Raw genomic sequence first — 18,992 nt, forward strand, 5'->3', positions numbered from 1 at the left:
CCGAATTAGGTTCAGAACCTACCTTTACAATCGAATATCAAACGACCAAGTCTCAAGATCCGAGAAAAAGCGCTCCAGACTTTATTTTCGGGTTCTAAACGTGTTCCAGACTTTATTTTTGGGCTCTTCGTCGCTACTTTCGGTCCCGAAACTAGCGAGCTGTGCGCAACCGACAAGCGAGTCGCTGTGCGATGCGTTGCTGCCACTACTAGTTGTGTGCTAATGCAGCTCTGGTTGCGTTCGAGGTGCACTGGACAGGTCTCCCCTACACCTTCCCTATCCCTTCTGTATAAATCCCAGTTCCTCATTTGTCGAATGAGAACTTCCACTTGTAGATTGACACTTCCGTCGATCGCGTTGAGTAAACTGGGGCTTCAAATCTGAGACTTCTGCATCACGCTGCAGCAGCAAAGCCCTAAAATTATCCTGCTGTTTTACTCACGACACCACAACGCATTCGGGACGCAAAGCTGGTGCAAAGCAATCAGCAGGAAGATTCATGTGCACAGCGCAAAATATTGCTGTGTGAGTGCCTCAGCGGCACCAGGATCAACTTGAGTCGCAAAGCCCCTATTTACCATTGTCTACTCTATCTAGCAGAGATAGCGGCTTACCACTGCATACCTATGGATTTGAGCCCATGCGCACCAACAAATTTCAGTAGTAGTGTAAATAAATGTACTAAAGTGGCGTAACATTACAGGGTCTCTAAAATGCTACAAACTATCATCCCTTCACTTGCTCACGCGCATTTGCCCACGGTACGGTGTCAACGAGATCAGGGATTTCTCAAACACGCGAGATACGTCCTCCAAGCTACCCAGAATGCGAAGCATTGGTGAAAGCATGTCCGACTCGCTGATCACGCTTGTCACGCGGCCGTAGCCAGCATCCCAGTCAAACCGCGTTAAGCCCCGCATGGTGATACGCCGGCCCAAGAGCTTATCGGCCAGTGAGCGTCCATCGCTTCCTCTACATCTGCGGGCTTCTACAGTGCACAAGTGCGGGAACACTGTCATCAGCGAGCGCTCGGTAATGGTAAAGCTGGTGGTGATGGAGGCGATAAGCGAGTCCGCGCCTCCCTTCTTCAAGCCGTCGAGCTCGACCTCCACGTCGAGGAACCAGAGCGTAAAGTACTTCCAGTTCCTCATGATTGCCTCCACGCCGCGACCGGCGTTGAACAGTACGTCTGGGGCCATGGTTGAACGCAGGAAATCCAGCTGAGCACACGGTTGGATATCCTGGGCGGTCTGTCGGGCCAACATCGGTTCGCGGAGACCGTAGCGAAATAGTCGAAAGTATTCGACGGCCACGTTCCACAGAGTCTTCTCGGTGGGCACTGCCTCCGCGACGGAACGACGACGCTGCTCGAGCTTCTCGATCTGCTGCTCCAACACGCGAGTCTCTTCCTCGAGGCTGTTGGCGTAGTCGTCCTTCTTCTTCCTGTAGCGGATCTGTCGCAGCCGACGGATCTCGCGCTGGTGATCTCTCTGAGAGTTGGCCCACTCGATCATGACTTGCTTCTGCTGCTCGCCGCCCTTGAACTGAGGCTCTGGCTTGGTGTACTGAGCGGCCCCGCTGCTGGAAACAGCGAGCAGCATGAGTTTGTTGGAAGCGGGGAGGACGTTGGGCTCCTGTCGCTTCCTCTTCCTGTCGGTGGGGGAGAGCTGGCCGTCAACCATCGCCGCGCTGCCCTCGGGAGATACACACCGTGTATCCCAAGCACCTGTCGTCGGCGGCTGCGGTCGTGCCTCGTAGGTGGAGTTGTCGCGCCCGGCGGCGCGCTGCATCACTCCTCCAATGACGTCATCCCGCAGGACTCGGTTGGTGGGTGGACGCAGGACGCACGAGTGCATCGCCATAGACTTTTGCTTGTGTTGCGTACTTTCTTGTCAGCGCACGACCTGTGCTGCCGGTGCTGCTATTCGTGGAATGAGAGCAAACGCTCACGCCCGTGCTGTCCGATTGCAGTCGAGTGGTGCTCTAGTAACGCGTAAACGCCTGAATCGCACAAACTCAGGCAACAACCGGCCCATCCGGGCGCAGCAGATGACTTGAGGTGTTTCTTACCCGATTGTGAGTGCGAGCAGTCTTCCGATTTGATCCGCCAAGCTTATTGTACCCGACATTGAACAATGTGCCAGGAATTGTAACATCCGAGGCAAACGACCGTAGCGGATTCAATTCTTGGCCGACAAGACTGCTGAGGGGTTCTATAGATAGCTAAGTCTGCCGACAACGTGAATAGCATAGGCCGAGGATGCCCACACTTTCAGTTCACAAAGACGGAGTCGAAGCACGAGTACACCCCTGGAGAAGCGCATGATTGTGAATGCGTACAGGTTTTCGAAGCGCAGAAAGCTGAGGCTTTCAAAGGCACACGGACAAGAGAATTAGTTGGCACATGCCTGGACTGTCACCCCAACACTGTTGATTCAGTGATGAGGGCGGAGCGCGAGTCCCCGGCACCAACTTTGAGGTCAGTTCTGAGCATGCATTTCATAACTGCAACATAGCTGTTAACTCTAAAATTTAATTTTGTACAAGACAAACGACAGCAACAGAGGGCGTGAGCAGTACCTCGAAGCTGCAGATGATCTCGAAAGTTAATATAGATATTTATGTGACAGACGTCAAGTTAAAATGGGATAGACCCGATACGACAACACGCTGCCTTTTTTCTTTTCTAAGCATATGATCTAGACTCTAAGCCAATCAGATAGCTGTATATTGTTCAACCCGATTCTAAACTTGCTGCGTTTGGGTGGCTGTTTCGAGCGCTTGTAGCTTCTAAACGGCTTCGAATTGGCTGAAACCGATCTCGGAATCGGAATCTAAATGCCGGATTGCACCCTATATCTAAATGTCGATATAGGTTTTTCCAGAATTAGTACCTCTTATGCTCACAGACATTCTGGCACATTGTTCAATGTCGGGTACAATAGCGCCGTTTGAGTAAATACAAGTACATGTATACAGTGAGTTTGTAGTGCTGGTTCACCCGTCTGGTTGATCCCAGGCGACACTGCCCATCCGAGACTGCACTCAAGGCACAAATACAGATCAATACCCGCGTCTCCGCACCACAAGCGGATACACAGCCTGTGCAGACGAGCTGCATGCTCCGACAAAAAAAAAAGCTGGCTACATACAGCATCCCGAGAAGGCCCGACTCGGGCCGCCCGAGCACTCATGATCCAGTCGCCATTCTGCTGCATCAAGTGTGTCAGTGTGACTCTTTTTGAAAGAAGAGTGAAGCCCTACGAAACAGGGCACGATGTTGCTGTGTCCAACAGCTCCTATTGTGAGTCACCAGCAGCAGATTACACTGTATCACATCTAAGTTCGGCCCTCTGGCTTTACAGCGAGCCTGTGTCCCAGACATCATCGAAGTTCCAGCTCTATTATACTGTCGCGTGGCTGATGAGCATGATGAATTTTCAGATGGGCGCACTTCGCGAGTGCTGTGTTCAGGTACATGTACGGCGCCTGCACATGCAGATGTATACGGGACACTCTCTCTAGATTTCTGGTTTTATGCATGCATTACATTGCGGCAATGCTGGCTTCCTCATCAGTTGCTTGCCCGCGCCAGCTGGCGGTGTCGTCTATCGCAATGATTGCGTCGAGGGATGTCTGCTGGGCGTGTTTTAGCACGCATTCCCACCACGTCTTGATGTTTGAGCACCTCTTCTCTCTGCTTATAACTAAATCGACTCAACGGAAGTGACTCACGGTGACCTTCTTGGATGAATACTTGCATCCTTCGACCGCCGAACAGTAAGGAGCTGAGTGACGAGGTCATCGGTGACGTCCCGCAACGCGCGCGTCAAGCCGACCGTTACTCCGTCGCGGGTGTCGACGTCAATGTTACGTCTCCCTTTCGAGGACAACAGGGCCTGATGCTCTCTAACTACACGGCAGAGGGACGCCCGCTTACGCCCGAGGGTGTATCGATGGTGTCGATGTTTGGCCCAATTTCACCGACGGATGGGAAGCGGAAGCGAGCCGAGGCTCCAAACGTAGTGTCAACTGGCGACGCGGCGCTGCTGAAGCGCAGAAACTGCAAGCAACATCAGAACGTGATCAAGGAGATCGTCACGGAGCAAGATCGGCTCCGCGAGCTTCGTCGGCTGCGGCAGATCCGGTACAGGAAGAAGAAAGACGACTACGCGAACACCCTCGACGTGGAGAACAAATGGTTGCGAGAAGAGGTCGACGCGCTCGAGCAACGTCGTCGCGCCTTCGCTGTCGCTGTCCCTGCTAAAGAGAGCGTCTGGAGTGTTGTGGCGGAGTACTTCCGCCTCTTCCGCTACGGGTTTCAGGCCACGGCGTCGTCAGCAATGGAGCCGTCAACACAACAGGACTTCCTGGCGAACTCTATGACCTCCGACGTCGTGTTCAACAGCGGGCGCGGCCCCGGGGCAATGGCAAAGAGCTGGAAGTGCTTGTCACTGTGGTTTAAAGATGTGGAGTTCGAGCTGGAGGGCTTGCAGAAGGGCCTCAAAGGCTCACTCGTGGCCACCACGACAACTAGCGTCACCATCACCGAGCGTACGCTCCGCAATGTGTTCCCTCATTTATCTTGCGATAGCTCGCTCGGAATGAAGCTTGCGGAGCAGCGTGTCGTAATGCGCGGCTCACTGCGGTTCGAGTGGGATTCCGCTCTCGGTCGCATTTGCTGTGTGATGGCGCAGTCTGACATGATGACGCCGATGCTGCAGCTTTTGGGGAGCTTGGATGATGTCTCGAAGGTTTTTGAAAGGTCCCTTATCTCGCCAGACTTCCAGTGGAGATCAAATGCATGAAAGTCTATCTAATAAACACACTATTACGATGAAACTCTTGTGCAAGTCGGGTATCACTACTTTTTCGCATAAAATATGTGTTTTTCGTTTTTCTGCAGCACTCTATTTCTTATATACATGTAGCAAGTATCACGATTCAGATGCTGCGTTGGCGCGTATCATTGCTCGATCCACAATGGCGAATTTTCTGGGTGGTGTCTATTACAGTTACAGTAACTACGAAGGTTTGGTCCCTGAGTCAGAGTCTGACATCTCCCTCAAAGCCTTGCATCCCATGCTTTCCTCCCAGCCCACCAGCGTGTGCTTAAGCAAATAAGAAATCGCGATACATCTTGAGCAAGCCTTTTTGTTGAAGATAACTTCGCCATCATAATCAAGTGCGCCGACTTCCAACGAAACTACCGGTACGACATCCTGCCGTCCAGTACCACTGGTATAATGGAAACGATATATCCTAATAGCACAGTAATTCGCTGCGGTTGACGCAATGGTTGCATGCAGCGTCCTCCATGAAGACGGATTCGCTCGACGAAGTAATTGTCTCGACTAACGAATTTGTAGCTGAGTTGACAGATATAAGCAGACAAGTCTGATTGCAAAGAGCACTTCCAGTTACTTAGTGTATGGTAAAGTCCACGAACACGTCTGCGGAGTACCCTACGTGTCATGCATGATCCATGATCATTCAGATAAGCCAATAAGTGGACTGTTCCTTGTGTACTCCGTATACGCCTTCATTCTAATTAGTCATGCCTGGAATTATTCGAGGCTATTTTCGAGTCGAATATAGTCGCGCTTTCGTACTTAACCGCAGTTTCGGCTGATACGAAGTTTTTTGTTCAGGCTCAAATCGCATCAAAAACACCGATAGCTCGTGCTCTTACTTTCCCCGAACTGCAGATATTTGAAGCAGAAAAGCGTTTTGAGAATGAGTTTTTGCCTGGAGAGAATCGTACACCATTATTAGTCACGGCATGGCTAGTAAGAGTGAAAGGTGTATAGTTCACTATACGTGAACATAACATTTAGTTAGAGTATAGTAAATTTTGCTAACATGCGATTGCCGGACGAGCAACACCAATTCTCGACAACCCCCCCCCCCCCCCCCCGGATAGTACTCAATCGTTTTGATAACTGAACTCGGCAAGGCCCGAATTCGTACATCTCGAAAGCGGACCTCAAGGATGCAGAGTGTTTAGCTTGCATCAGTAAAACTTACGTTACATCCAGCTTTTAATTCAGATTGTTTTCTGCAACTAACTCTTCCACTCGCGTAGTACTCCACAACATCCGAATCATAACATACAACTGCTTGCCGATGCAGAAGGCCGCCGCGTCGCCCACCTTCCTTTTGATCCTGAAAGTATACAAATATAACTTTTGAACAGACTATATTATGTTTGAGTTGTTATGCAACTAACGCCAACACAATTGTTGTTTCGTAGGCAGTATCTACGTCTTTGTATTGGATCGTCGGAGTTTTGGCCTACGTTTTTGCTGACATCGTAAGTGGGGAGAAGGCTAATGACTTGACGTTTGTATTGCTGCTGATTTGTGAATGAGTGGCGTGTGTTCGTCGGAGTAAAATCCGACGGGAAATAGTCGACAGCGATTGGCACAAACGCAAGCACCAAACGCCAAGCTAACTTCGCGCACTTCTCGCACGATCCGCACTCGCAGCATGCAGAACAGCCTCTCTCCCGACTCGTCGGTCACTATCCACTCCGACAGCACTCCCAAGCGCTTCCAGACCGCAGGAAGCAACGGCCCCAAAGGACGCCTCAGTGTCCGCAGCAGTCACCCGTCGCTCAACGACCAGTAAGTACTCCCCCAACACCGCCACAGCTGCCACTTCGTCTTCTGTAGCTTCCGTCTTGACTGCTGCTAAGAACGTCAATGCCATTGCCACTCCGAGATCGAAGCCCACGAATCGAACCCCGTGTTCGATGACGCCGGTGATGTGTCTCAAACGTGGGGCAAGCCAAGGCTCGGTAGCAAAGGAACAAAGTGCACCTCGGGCGTGGACAGCACTCCCACTCCAGCGGTTGCTACTGGAGCTAAGGAGCCTACGACAGACTTCGTCTACGAGTTGGCTGGACTTTAGGTGGTGTTCAAGACCGGTGTATTCGATGCGGATCAGCTGGAGATTTGTACCTTGGGCGTGCTGTTGCTGGACTCCCGCTTAATCGTGCGGATTTTTCAGTCCGTTGTCCCCATTTTGAAGACAATCAAGATTGTAGTATGCGTAACTGTGTAGATGAATTGTTCCCCGCACTTCACACGACTAGCACCTTTACGATAACTTCAATATGTGCGGAGAATCTGTCATCTGTCATGCTAACTACAACGGGGAGACATTGCCAACTTCTCACCCGCTGCTTTCAACGTTCTCGTTTCGATATGGTGACGAATTGAATCAACTACGATCTAGACTAGTGGTGGGCATGTCTTCGCGGATGAATCCAACGCACATGTAGACCTGTACAAGCAGCTACATGCAATGCAAAACGCTATTGACAACTTCCCACCAGTACTTTCGGAAGGAATCAGCAACTTAATTGAGGAAAGGGGAGTTGCAACTGGAAATATTACCAAGGCGCAGCTCGAGTCGACCAATGATAAACTACTTGCACGCGCAGGGAAGGCGCATCCTCCAGCGATAGCAGCCTCTAGTGATGGGGACACAAACACTCGCCGAACAGTACACCACAATGACCGGGAATTTCATCTACTTCCACAGTTTTTTTAGTTTTCTAATCCTGGTCCATTTAGAGCATGGAAGCTGTGGTGGTTCGGCGATTCCCACAAAGAATATCCTTCCTTTAAAACTATTCGAGCACATGATCTACCTAGCAAAGCACTGCACAAGACTTTCTCTGACTGGATTGTCATGATACGGCACATTCAATCAGCGGCCGTGTCGGCTGGATTGGCTATTCCTCCGAGTATGCCTGAGCAGCAAGTAGCGGAAGTTTTACATGTAAGAATGGACTAACTGGCACCTCCGAAGAGAAGAAGACGCGTAGCAGAGTTGCCAGTCACTACTATCGTTCAGTTTGTGAGGGAAGCGCGGCAACAGCAAGTTCGGACTTCTTCAACATCCACACCAGAGTACAAACGGCAACGTCTAGGTTAATTTTGACCAATAACATTCCTTTCCTTCATCGGAGGATTATTGTCCTACGAATTTGTCAGATAAGTGAACTTTGTTACTAAATATCAATTGCTATTGCAGGTTTGTACGGAAAATTATTTTTGACGCAATAATGTTTTATGTCTAGCAACGGGAACGGTGTCGTGCAGATCGATCGGTCGTACGACAATGGGCTGGTAATGTCGCTGCTGGTTTGAGTTGTGATTAATGTAGGCAAGTGATAAGTGACATGTTTGCTTACTGCTTCTGCGTCTCGAGGTGCCGGTCTATGCCTGCAAAGCCCGTAGAAGATTATTATGGAGTAATGCATAATCTAGGACCTCGATTCGAGGTAGGCTTCTGGAGGAATGCTTGTTGATAGGGGGGGGGGAGGCAATAGTGGCTTGTAATGGTATTTCAGAGTGAACGAGCAAATTTGGTTAAACGTCTCGATCGCTAGTTCGACAAAAGGCACAAAAGCACAAAATCGTCTTACAGTAAACAGCTCGTGCGTGACTGGATATTCATTTAGTAACCAGGAGCACGGTCATCTAGGTAGTTCCCATAAAAGCCTGTGTGTAGTGGAGCTTCCCGCTCTCCGCCATCGTTCTAGCCTCAATCTGATCGCAGACGAGGCCCGCCCTGCAAATTGACGTTACACCCCAGCCGTATGTACAACACATGACAAGGTTAATAGTTGCGGTGAATCGTTGATGCCGCATCCTGGGTGGCCCAGCCACGACAGGTATATGTGCGTGCACTTATACTTTCTTTTCATTCGCTCACGTTGTTTACTTCGGTGCCAGCAGTAGATATCACACAGTGCATCACCTCCGATTTGTTACCATATTACTTTAAGTACACCAAGCTCCTTGGTGTCGTTACACCGTGCGTGTACTGCTCGCCACTTTAGTGAAGAGCGTACTGTACCAAGTTTCGCCAATGGAACGAACCGAGCCTATCACTCGAGAAGATGTGCAACGACGACGCTGTTACAGGCAATGATGGTTAGACGGAGGTGTCAATAGGAACAAGGCACCTACATCACCGACGATAAAAGCACGGAAATCCCGTCTACCCTCCAGTCCAACCGACCCAGGTGGCATCGAAGAAAGTAAGTCTTTTAAGCAGTCACAAGAAAACTGCAGCAATGGTACGCTTAAATTCCTCGAAGACGGAATACCAGCGAGAACTCCGTCGATTACAACAAATACGATACCGAAAGAAACATGATGACCGCAGGCTGGATCTCGAGAGCAAAGCCAAACAACTTCGTGAAGATATCGCAATCCTGGAGGCCCGCCGATGTGCTATTAACTTGGCCATTCCAGGAAAAGAGACGACCTGGACTGTACTGTAGCAGCAAAATACTTCCAGCTACTTCGCTTCGGTTTGAAACGCAAACCTCACCATCGTCGCTCTTCGATAGTAAACACTGACAAGTCAAGCGTGCATGTGGAGTTTATACGGTCTACAATGGCACCCGACGTGGATTACAACGGTGAATGCGGTCCTGAAGTGATACTGCGTAGCTGGAGGCGTATTTCGACCAATTTTAAGGACATGGAAGTTGAGTTGGAGTGCTTGGGCAAACTGTCCAGAGGCTGTATTGTGGCCACCACGAAGACAAGCACCACAGTCACTGAGGTATCACTACGCAACATATTTCCGCGCTTGTGGAGCTATTCAGGTGATAAAGATGTGAGGGCCCAAGTTGTAGACAAGCTACTGGGCCAACGGATTGTAATGCGAGGATCGACTCGATTCGAGTGGGACAACGCGTACGGGCGAGTAACGAGAGTGTCGAGCCAGTCAGACTTGCTGAGTCCGATGCTAGGACTGCTGGGTAAGTTGGAGGACGTGAATCTCGTGTTCGAAGGGTCTCTCATATCTCCCGCCTTTCAGTGGCGCTAAAGGAGCTGGCAAAGCCCGAAAAGCGGATCGTGTCTCTCTGAGGTCAGAGAGGTTGGCGTCTGCCCATAGCGAGATCGCCACCAAACACTAGTATTTTTGAAGTAACTCCCTGTCGGTGCACCACATCATCAATATTCAATTCTGCCCATTCCAACACCACTCAACCCCAATTATTCAATTCAGTCCATTCCGAATCCTCCTCCCCAATTATTGGCGCCTGTTCAAAATTACCGAGCCGCTTCCGGTTATACCGGTGTCCACATCGCAGGACCATGTCGGAGCGCAAGCGGCGGCGGCTGGACGAAGACGCACGGCGGCTGGAGCTGTGCGCGGCCGACCTGCGCGAGCTGGGCGCGTCCATCGGCGCCTGCGCGTTCCGCGCGCCGTCGGCGCACGTGACGGTGCCGCTGCAGCGCTCGCGCGCGGCGCCCAGGCCGACAACAGCGGCCGCGCATCAGGCGCCGCGCTCGCTGTACTCGGTGGTGTCGAGCGCGGCGCACGCGGCCAGGACGAGCGCGCAGAGCCGGCAGGAGACGTGGCAGGCGGCGCTGCAGCGGCTGGCGGCCGAGCTGGACGCGCCGCGCGCGCAGCAGGAGGCGGCGGACCGCTGCGCGCGGCTGCGCCGGCGCTTCGAGGCGCTGCACGAAGCCGTGCGCCTGCGCCAGGACGCGCTGCGCCGCGCTGGCGACGAGCTGGCGCTGCAGGACCGCGTGGAGAGCCAGCTGGCGCAGGAGGAGACGGCGTGGGAGCAGCAGATGCAGGCGCGCGAGCAGCGCGTGGCCGAGCGCGAGGTGGAGCTGCAGGCGCTGCAGGAGGAGCGCGGTCAGGAGGCGCGCGTGAAGCAGGAGCAGGAGCAGGAAGGCGCGGACGCCGAGACAGAGGAGGAGGAGGAGGAGGACGCGCAGCAGGAGGCGCGCGTGGAGCGCGCGGAGCTGCGCGAGGCGCTGGCTCTGCGCGCCGAGGAGAAGCGCGACATCCAGGCCGCCATCGACTCGCTGCAGCGCGAGCGCGCCAGGCGCCGCGCCGCGCTGGCTGAGCAGAGGACGCGCCGGCAGGAGGAGCAGACGGAGAACGTGCAGGTGGACGCGGCGGCGGCCGCGCGCCAGCAGGTGCTGCGCGAGCTGCGCGACGAGAAGGAGGCGCTGCAGAGCGCCATCATCGCGGCCGAGGAGGTCGAGGAGAAGCTCGAGGAGAACGCGCGCGACCTGCCGGCGCTCAAGGACGAGCTGCAGCGCGCCAAGGCGGCGCGCGCGCACGTGCAGGCGCGTGTGGACTCGCTGCGGCTGGAGCTCGCGCGCCGCAAGCGCAAGATGCGGCACATGGTGGACGTGCAGCTGCTGACCGCGCGCGACACGAACCCGCCCACGCTGCGGGAGGAGGCGGTGCTGCTGCACCTGCTGTATGAGCACGAGGGCGAAATGGGCGTGAACGAGCTCAAGCAGGAGGCGAGCGCGGTGCTCAAGGAGCACGCCAAGCCCAACGGCAACGGCGTGGTCATCCGCGCGCTGTACTCGCTCGTGGCGAATGGCGTCGTGCAGATTGATCGTTCATACGGCAATGGCCTGGTGACGTCGTTGCTGGTTTGAGTGGTGAGTTTTTAAGTGGTTAGACGAACGGTTCTCGGACTCGGATGACTTTGACGGTGTACTTGCATGATTGCATGGGGAGACACAGGCAGGAATGGATGTTGCAGTGCTAAGGCTGGAATTGACAGCAAGTTTGAGTAATTATGATGCTACTGGTGGTCTAATTGTTAGAACGACGATCCACCGAGAGAATTACTACGTTTTCGGTGAGTTTACGATGCCGATAAATACGACAAATGGCATGCATACGTTATGGTAACGAGCTTAATCTACTTGAACGGCGTGGGCACGTAAGCATGACAGATTATGTCGATACCGGTGCATACGTCAAGTGTAGCCAGTGGAAAGACGCTACATAATCCGAGGTGATGCATCATCATCTCGGATTTTGTCGGCGTTTTCCCACTGGCTGCACTTGTCATTCAACATTTTGCGTCTCCGATATCATTCAAGTTGTTTCTTCACAAGAATGATGCCAAGCTGCACCCTACAACCGCCGAACAGCGATCGATTAAGCGACGATCTCATCTGCAATGTTGTACAGCGCGTTAACCGTAGCTCCTTGCCACCACCAGTCATGGCCCACGACCGGGTCAGCAGTTTGGTCCCCTCAAGCCCGTCTTCCATGGAACAAGTCAATGCCATGCTAGAAGACCAAAAGACGCTTGGAGTTTCCGATTTCAAGAGCTCGCAGCATTACGAGATACGTAAAGACCTTCAGCTACCCCTAACACTCAAACCGCGGGGAAGTGACGAAACGATTATAGAACTTCTACTCCTGAGCAAGAAGATCGAACGAGAGCGACGGAGAATCAACCAGCGGCGTTATCGAAAGAAGCAGGGTGACCGCAAAGAAACCCTCGAAATCAATATTCAACATCTACGCGAAGAGATCAGACACCTAGCGCAAAAGCGCCACGGACTTTGCTCGCCACATCTCTCGAACATGTGGAGTGTAGCTGTCGAATACTTCAGATTGTTTCGCTTTGGCCTTCGTTCGACGAGTCAGGGGCAAGCACAACAATCCAGTTTTGTCCAATCTGTTGTGACGCCAGACGTGGTTTTCAACGCTAGTCGGGGAGAAGGGCATGTGATGCATAGTTGGAGGTGGTTTTCGCTTTGGTTTGACGGCATTGTCGTGGAGCTCGAAGAATTGCAAAATGACGATAATGAGGCCGTCCTCGCTACCACCGCGACGAGCTTCACAATTACAGAATCAACGCTCTGGAACGTGTTTCCACACCTGTGCGGAGGAGAAATGCCCACACTTGCATCCAAGCTTCTACACCAGCGAGTTGTCGTGCGTGGCTGGACACGTTTTGAGTGGGACTGCGCCTCCTACCGCGTGGCGAGCATCGCGGCTGAGGCAGATTTACTGACGCCGATACTAAAGCTTCTAGGAAGCTTAGAAAATGTGTCCATATTGTTTGAGAAAGCACTGATATCCCCCGCGTTTCAGTGGAGGTCGCAGTAGCTGCATCAAGAACAATATAGTAGGATGGTCTGGAAGAATGCACAAAAAACTGCATTGTTTGATAAAAACGATTATTTCTCGCTGTTTGTCGTACTCTGAATATGCTCTTAACTTTCTTGATGTCGAAATGGTTCGTGGACGTGAAAGGAGCTCATTAGTGCTGAATATTCTGGAGCTTCACCACGAGTCCAAATACCTACTGCACTAGTATGGAAAATACGTGTCTAAACATGGCAACCTTGGAAGTACGAACTAACTCACGACAAGGAAATTATTGGCGGGTGGAGAAGTCCGTGGGGTATCCGCTGAGTTGACATGCCACGTACAACACCACTGCAACGATCACAATGTCGACGGGCTTCATGATGTCAAACTTGTAGGTCGTTCTGGCCCGTATGATGTTCCCCAAATCGAATGTAGAAATGTACATCATTTTGCCATTCGTTATATCCACACAACAATAATAACATTAGTATGTAATGAGTAGTAAGTGCCGCTGGGAGAGCCGAATTGCAATCTCCGATCGCGTGGTACCGACGCAGAACGCACTGCACGTGCGAGATAACAGAGCTTTCCCACGTGGATGATTTACTCAAGCATTTCTTGCCCATCGTTTACAAGTATTCGGAATCGTACGGCTGAGAATGTTGGGTTGAAAGCGTCTAGCAAACGAATGCAAAACTTAGTACTGTACCAGATCAAATTCGATTCAGACCAACCAAGTATTCGATCGATATATAAAGCCAAAGGTGTCGTTCAATCGATGCATTACTGGTCGACATTGTGTAGGTCGTCCAATGTACTTCTGGTATCTTGAACTGCATGTACACAACACTAACAATGCTAGTTTACAAGGTTTTTAACCATGGAAAGCAAAGTAATTTGTAATCATCGCCGTTGTCTGGGCTACACTTGGAAAATGGTATGACCCGATACAGTCTATTCATTTGGGAAATCCACCTCCACAAAGTTCCATGGTCAGTCTCCACTTTCTACGCAGCAGCGGCAGCACTTCCAAAGAGGGCCTAACCGCAGGTCATTGCTTGCAGTATGATCGCTCTTCTTAGTGTGCTGGTAAAGGTGGCCACTTCATCCAGTCAGCCGATCCAGTTGTCGACAACACACGAGCGACGTCAGACTTCGTTGTTGGACTCCGACTTCGATTCACACTCACCGACGAGAACATGACCATTCACAGACAGCGCGTCTTCGACGTCTTTGCCAACATCGTGTCCGATGGCAGTGAAAAAGGTGCGATATGACGTCGCCGCCTTCGACGACTCCGAGGTTACGTGCACTGTCGTGGATGGTGCTGCGTATGTTGTAGATCGCAGGCACAACGGTACTACCACAGCACCTGAAACCGTGAAGTGTCTTCCCTCGATCATTCCATTCGATCTCATCGTATCGGCGCTTAATACCGTGGACGTTGTTCCAAGTTCGTCGGTGAATGATGAAGAGATGGACTGCTCTGATGGCATGTTGCTGCAGATGTCAATGCCATTTGGTGGAGTGGACTTCAAGTTGTGTGCACTTACCGCTTTCGGAGGGGGGGGGGATGATGGAGTGGAGTATCTGGGCAGCTTAATCCGCCGTATCGAGGCAACGATGGACCGTGTGACGTTGTTTGAAGACTAGTCTCGGTAACTTCGACAACTCTTGCTCTGCTGACTGGAGATGTACTCGTCGTTAGCCAAGGAAGCTTATGTTCTTCATTAGACTTCATTAGAAAAGCAAAAGAAACCAGCTTTTTGCTTGATCGTATGGCAAACATTTGGGTTAAAGCACAACTTGTGCTTCGCAAAGAAGAAAGTCATCCCTTCTTCGAATCTGTAAGTTTCTGCTTCTTCGCCGATGCTAGGCTTTTAATTGATGAAGAAGGTTGTCGCGCATGGAAAAAAGCCGATTTGGAGTATTCAATTAAAACCTGTTGCCAACCTTGGCCAAAAAATGTATTGTAGGTGTCAACACTGTTTGCTTTCGAACGCTAAGTACATTCAGATGGGAGGTAGCTCGGCCAATATCCGCACACCACTGTTCCCTGTACCTCCGAAGCCCAAGCACGACAACATGGATGATGTCGTCGCCCTCAACACTGACAGAGAAGAATAATGCTTGTATTGCAGTATAGTTAGTATAGTACAAGAGCAGTCTGTTCTCATTGGAGCTGTCATGGTACTTCAATTCTGAGTCTGCAATGACTTCTTACCCATCAGTTAATATTGGGACAATATTGATTTTGAGCTTGTCAACTTCCCGATGCTGCGGCATAAGTCACTGGTGTCCCTCTGCGGCCGCAGTGCTGCACATAGGTATCCGCGGTTTGACCGCGGTGATGCCATGTCAAATGACTTTTCAAGCAGCTTCACCTCTTCAGTCGGACAACTACAATACTAACGCGACATCTTTCATGAATCCATAGCTCCCATATGCCAGCGATGCTGACGCCAACAGAAGTGCGGTGATTCTGCTGCTTGGAGGTGATCTAGAGGGCAGTATCTGCTGAAACTCTATCTTCTACCATCTCATACTCTTCGTCCAAGAGACTCATCAGTAGATCGCGAACTGCTTCTTGGTGCAAGAGAGTGTGCAATGTTGACACCAGCCTTCTAAACGTAATGCAGCGGGGGAACAAAGCAAAAATTCAGCGGTCGTCCTCCTTAAGTCGTGTTCTCGCACTGGTTTCGCGTCAAATTCATCCACGACAAGGTGGTGGGCATACTTCTTGAACGACGATTTGTGATTTGAACAATGAAGCCAAGTCTTGAGCTTTAGAAAGCGAAACGGAACCCAAGTGCATCCATCGGACATCTTCTTCAAGAAGACTGCAAAGTCGATGTGGTTCAACGGTTGATCGGACAGTTTTATGGCATCCACTGGTTGTCACACCTTGTCTTCGCAGGCGGCCAACCAGGAACTACAAATGATCTACGTGTTCTACTGTAGTTTGGAAAAGAAGACCTGCATTGGTTTTCTTGTTTCACGCAATCTCAGACATTCCGCCTGACCTTCACGCAATCAGAAGCACACCCAGTACTTCAAACACGCCACAGTGACCACATGTGACTAGGTAACAATTACAAAGATCTGCTTCGCGTGTTGCCCGTAACTAACCATATGCAAACACTGAAGATTCTTTTGATGTGGACACGTTTGAATCTAGCTGAATCAACATCAGAAAGGAAAAATCGTTGATTAACTGTGGTGGTCGATTAGCAAGTACTGTATCAACATGATGTTGTTGTGGCGCTACGCACGGAAGATTGCTTCAAGTAGTTCATAGGTTTGGTATATCGTGAAGTACTGGGTTGTTGGCTACGTTTTCGTACATCCAGCCGTTAGTCCAGCCTACTCACTTTCGAGAGTTCTATCCTCGGGCTGATCCAACTACATAATTGAAGATGATGCTAGTGTACCGATTAATATTGCGAGCACGATCTGGCTGCTACAACATTTTTGTACCTACAGGGGCAACAACCAGGAGAGCAACCATTCGTAAGCCGAAGTGGTGACGAAGCGCTGGTCGCGATGATGCGCGTACATGTACCACCGTTTCGCCCTATCCAAATGGATAGACACGTGTATAGTACGCACTGGTGGCGTAACATTTGCGATACCTGATCATTCGAACGCTTTCGCAAGCATTCTGGCGCAGCTTCGGGCCCCAAATGCTGGGAACGATATGCCCTGGAAACGAGGATTAATTCGAGTTGGATTTATATCGGAGGAAACAACGCACTGTGGACGCAATACCCGCTGTTAATTAAATCATGCCTTTGAGATGCTGCCTACAAATCCGTGGAGGATGACAGCTTCGTGTTCAAGGAAGTCTTGCATCTTGATTTTCAATGTACAGGTGTTTACGGGATGCGTGTTAACACGTCAATGATCTGCAAGCACAAAATCCTCAACCAAACATGGTGTTTGGTTGAGTCTGCATGTTCGATGCGTACATGATTAAAACGACCAGCAAGAAAGGTTGCGCGTGATTTTTCACATGCTTGTCTAATGCGCATGTACTGTAAACTTTTCACCACCCATACGGATCTACTGGAAAAAAAAATAGTTGCGCTCACCATCTAACACGGTGCTTCGCTTGGGGATGGTATGGAGCACTGTGCTGCACAGAGCCTGGATGTACTGAACGAACATCCAAGTATTACCACGCGATCAGCCGTGAGCTGGGGAGCAACAAAATGAAATCAAAAGCGAGTCAACTGGTAGCTACACCGCTTCGCATTTCGCAGTTTTCACGGTAACTGCTTCACCACTTGCACCGCAGTTAAGTTGAGCTGAACCAGTATCGATGTTGAGAAGCTCTTATTTACGGCCGCCTCACGGCCAGTTTCCCGACGGCGTCACCTGCAATGTGACGCAGCTTGAAGGACAATTCGACTGCCTTCCCGTCAAGGTTGGTTTAGTACGTGCCTTCGATGCAGACGTCCAGAATTTGCCAAACCCACAGTTTGGGCCCAGAGTATCGAACCCCGTGAGCAAGCAGGAAGCCATGGAGTCTCGTCCCTCCAGTGCCCGTAAAAAGTCCTCCAACCTTAGTGAAACCCCAACAACTCGATGTCCCTCTTTGAGAAACAGAAACAAGCCCCGGACTTCAAACAAACTTCGGACATCATCGCGCGCTAAATCAGTGAAGAAGACCAAGAGAATCATGGAAGCTGTAGCCATCAGGCGAGAGCGCCGCCATTTGAATCAAAGAAAGATGAGAAAGAAGCAGACGGACCTCACCAATAGTCTGGAGGAAGATACACGCCAGTTGAAAGAAGAAATCCGGGAGCTCGAGATCCACCGCAACCTCCTTCAAACCGGAATCTCCCCATCAATGGACATCTGGGAGATCGCGGCGGAATACTTTCGTCTCTTTCAGTACGGACTGCCGACACCAGCCTCCTACTTTTCGGCAGGTGAAGCGAAGCCCAGCATCTACTCCGAGTTTGCGGAAGCTGTCATGACACCTGATGTGACGTTCGCTACAGGGTGTGGAGTTGAGGCGATGCTAACGAGCTGGAGACAGGTCTCAATCTGGTTCAACACGTTGGAGGTTGGGCTCAAGGGCTTTGAAAGGGAAGCCACAGGATCGATCGTTGCGCACACGACGACGATCGTCACCATCAGCAAAGTCACGCTGCAAAAAGTGTTCCCGCACCTATGCCATGGGCAAGACGGCCTGTCATTCCTGGCGGAGAAACTCGTGGGCCAGCGAATCGCCATGTGCGGGTCGACACGCTTCGAATGGGACAGCGCATACGGCCGAGTCAAGAGCGTGATGGCTCAGTCCGACATGCTGACCCCGATGCTGCGTCTGGTCGGAAGCCTGGAAGACGCGTCGCGAGTGTTCGCACAGTCGCGCGTCTCCCCGGACTTCCACTGGGTCCCCGACGAGCAAGCTGGGGTTCTAGTTCGGCTGTAGCGCCGATCCATCTTGAAGTTGTTGAGTTGCGCACTGCGCACTGCGTGCAGCAACTCAAGCCCTGCATTTCAGCCAATCATCTCGCGTAGCCGTTACGTTTTGCGAACAGCCACACTAAAGATCGAAAATAGCGACGCGTCTGGACAGTCGGCACATGCTCATTGCTCACTTCCAGCACTCGCCGCTTGCCAAGCCCCCAGGTCGCTACCTCGCCAGCATGTCCGACGCCGCCACCAAGAAGCTCTCGGAGGAGATCGCGCGGCTCGAGATGGACCTCAAGACGCTCGAAGCCTCCTGCACCACGTCCGAGGCGGCCAAGAAGTGAGTCCTTTGCTCCATAACAACACGTGCATACAATATCAATACACCCACTTACTCTCTATGCTTCTTGTGTGCTCGCCCAGAATCGCCGAGTACTGCCAGAGCACGGCGGACCCGTTCCTCGGGGAGAACGACGGCGGCCCGAACCCGTGGCAACAGAGCGGCCAGGGCGGCGGCAGTTGCAACATCCTCTAGTGCTCAGCAGCCGACTCGCTCTTGAGGACGCCCCAGCTTCCCTTCCAGACTCTTCATCTATCTATATGACCGCATCGGGACAAATACAACCTTGACACCTTCCTTACGATGCAAACTGGCAGTCTATATTATATAC

General features: G+C 51.5%; 5 protein-coding genes across 5 annotated transcripts; 4 read left to right on the forward strand and 1 right to left on the reverse strand.

Moving 5' to 3' along the window:
• Positions 1 to 734: 734 nt before the first annotated feature.
• Positions 735 to 1,862, reverse strand: IUM83_09996 (bZIP transcription factor 1; the record flags this gene model as incomplete). Its single annotated transcript, XM_067934474.1, has 1 exon — positions 735 to 1,862. One exon carries the CDS (start codon positions 1,860 to 1,862, stop codon positions 735 to 737), a length of 1,128 nt encoding a protein of 375 aa, XP_067793250.1.
• A 2,520-nt stretch (positions 1,863 to 4,382) lies between these two features.
• IUM83_09997 (uncharacterized protein) lies at positions 4,383 to 4,808 on the forward strand (the record flags this gene model as incomplete). The annotated part of the gene is made up of 1 exon (XM_067934475.1): positions 4,383 to 4,808. One exon carries the CDS (start codon positions 4,383 to 4,385, stop codon positions 4,806 to 4,808), a length of 426 nt encoding a protein of 141 aa, XP_067793249.1.
• Positions 4,809 to 10,127: 5,319 nt separating this feature from the next.
• On the forward strand, positions 10,128 to 11,441 carry IUM83_09998 (Translation initiation factor eIF-3 subunit 10; the record flags this gene model as incomplete). The annotated part of the gene is made up of 1 exon (XM_067934476.1): positions 10,128 to 11,441. The coding sequence occupies one exon, from the start codon at positions 10,128 to 10,130 to the stop codon at positions 11,439 to 11,441; it is 1,314 nt and encodes a 437-aa protein (XP_067793258.1).
• A 2,658-nt stretch (positions 11,442 to 14,099) lies between these two features.
• IUM83_09999 (uncharacterized protein) lies at positions 14,100 to 14,553 on the forward strand (the record flags this gene model as incomplete). Its single annotated transcript, XM_067934477.1, has 2 exons — positions 14,100 to 14,166; positions 14,243 to 14,553. 2 exons carry the CDS (start codon positions 14,100 to 14,102, stop codon positions 14,551 to 14,553), a joined length of 378 nt encoding a protein of 125 aa, XP_067793257.1.
• Positions 14,554 to 18,557: 4,004 nt separating this feature from the next.
• Positions 18,558 to 18,856, forward strand: IUM83_10000 (G-protein gamma subunit; the record flags this gene model as incomplete). The annotated part of the gene is made up of 2 exons (XM_067934478.1): positions 18,558 to 18,661; positions 18,745 to 18,856. The coding sequence occupies 2 exons, from the start codon at positions 18,558 to 18,560 to the stop codon at positions 18,854 to 18,856; spliced, it is 216 nt and encodes a 71-aa protein (XP_067793361.1).
• Between the last annotated feature and the right edge of the window lie 136 nt (positions 18,857 to 18,992).

Source organism: Phytophthora cinnamomi, assembly GCF_018691715.1.
Source record: "Phytophthora cinnamomi strain GKB4 chromosome Unknown Contig29, whole genome shotgun sequence".
NCBI lineage: Eukaryota > Oomycota > Peronosporomycetes > Peronosporales > Peronosporaceae > Phytophthora > Phytophthora cinnamomi.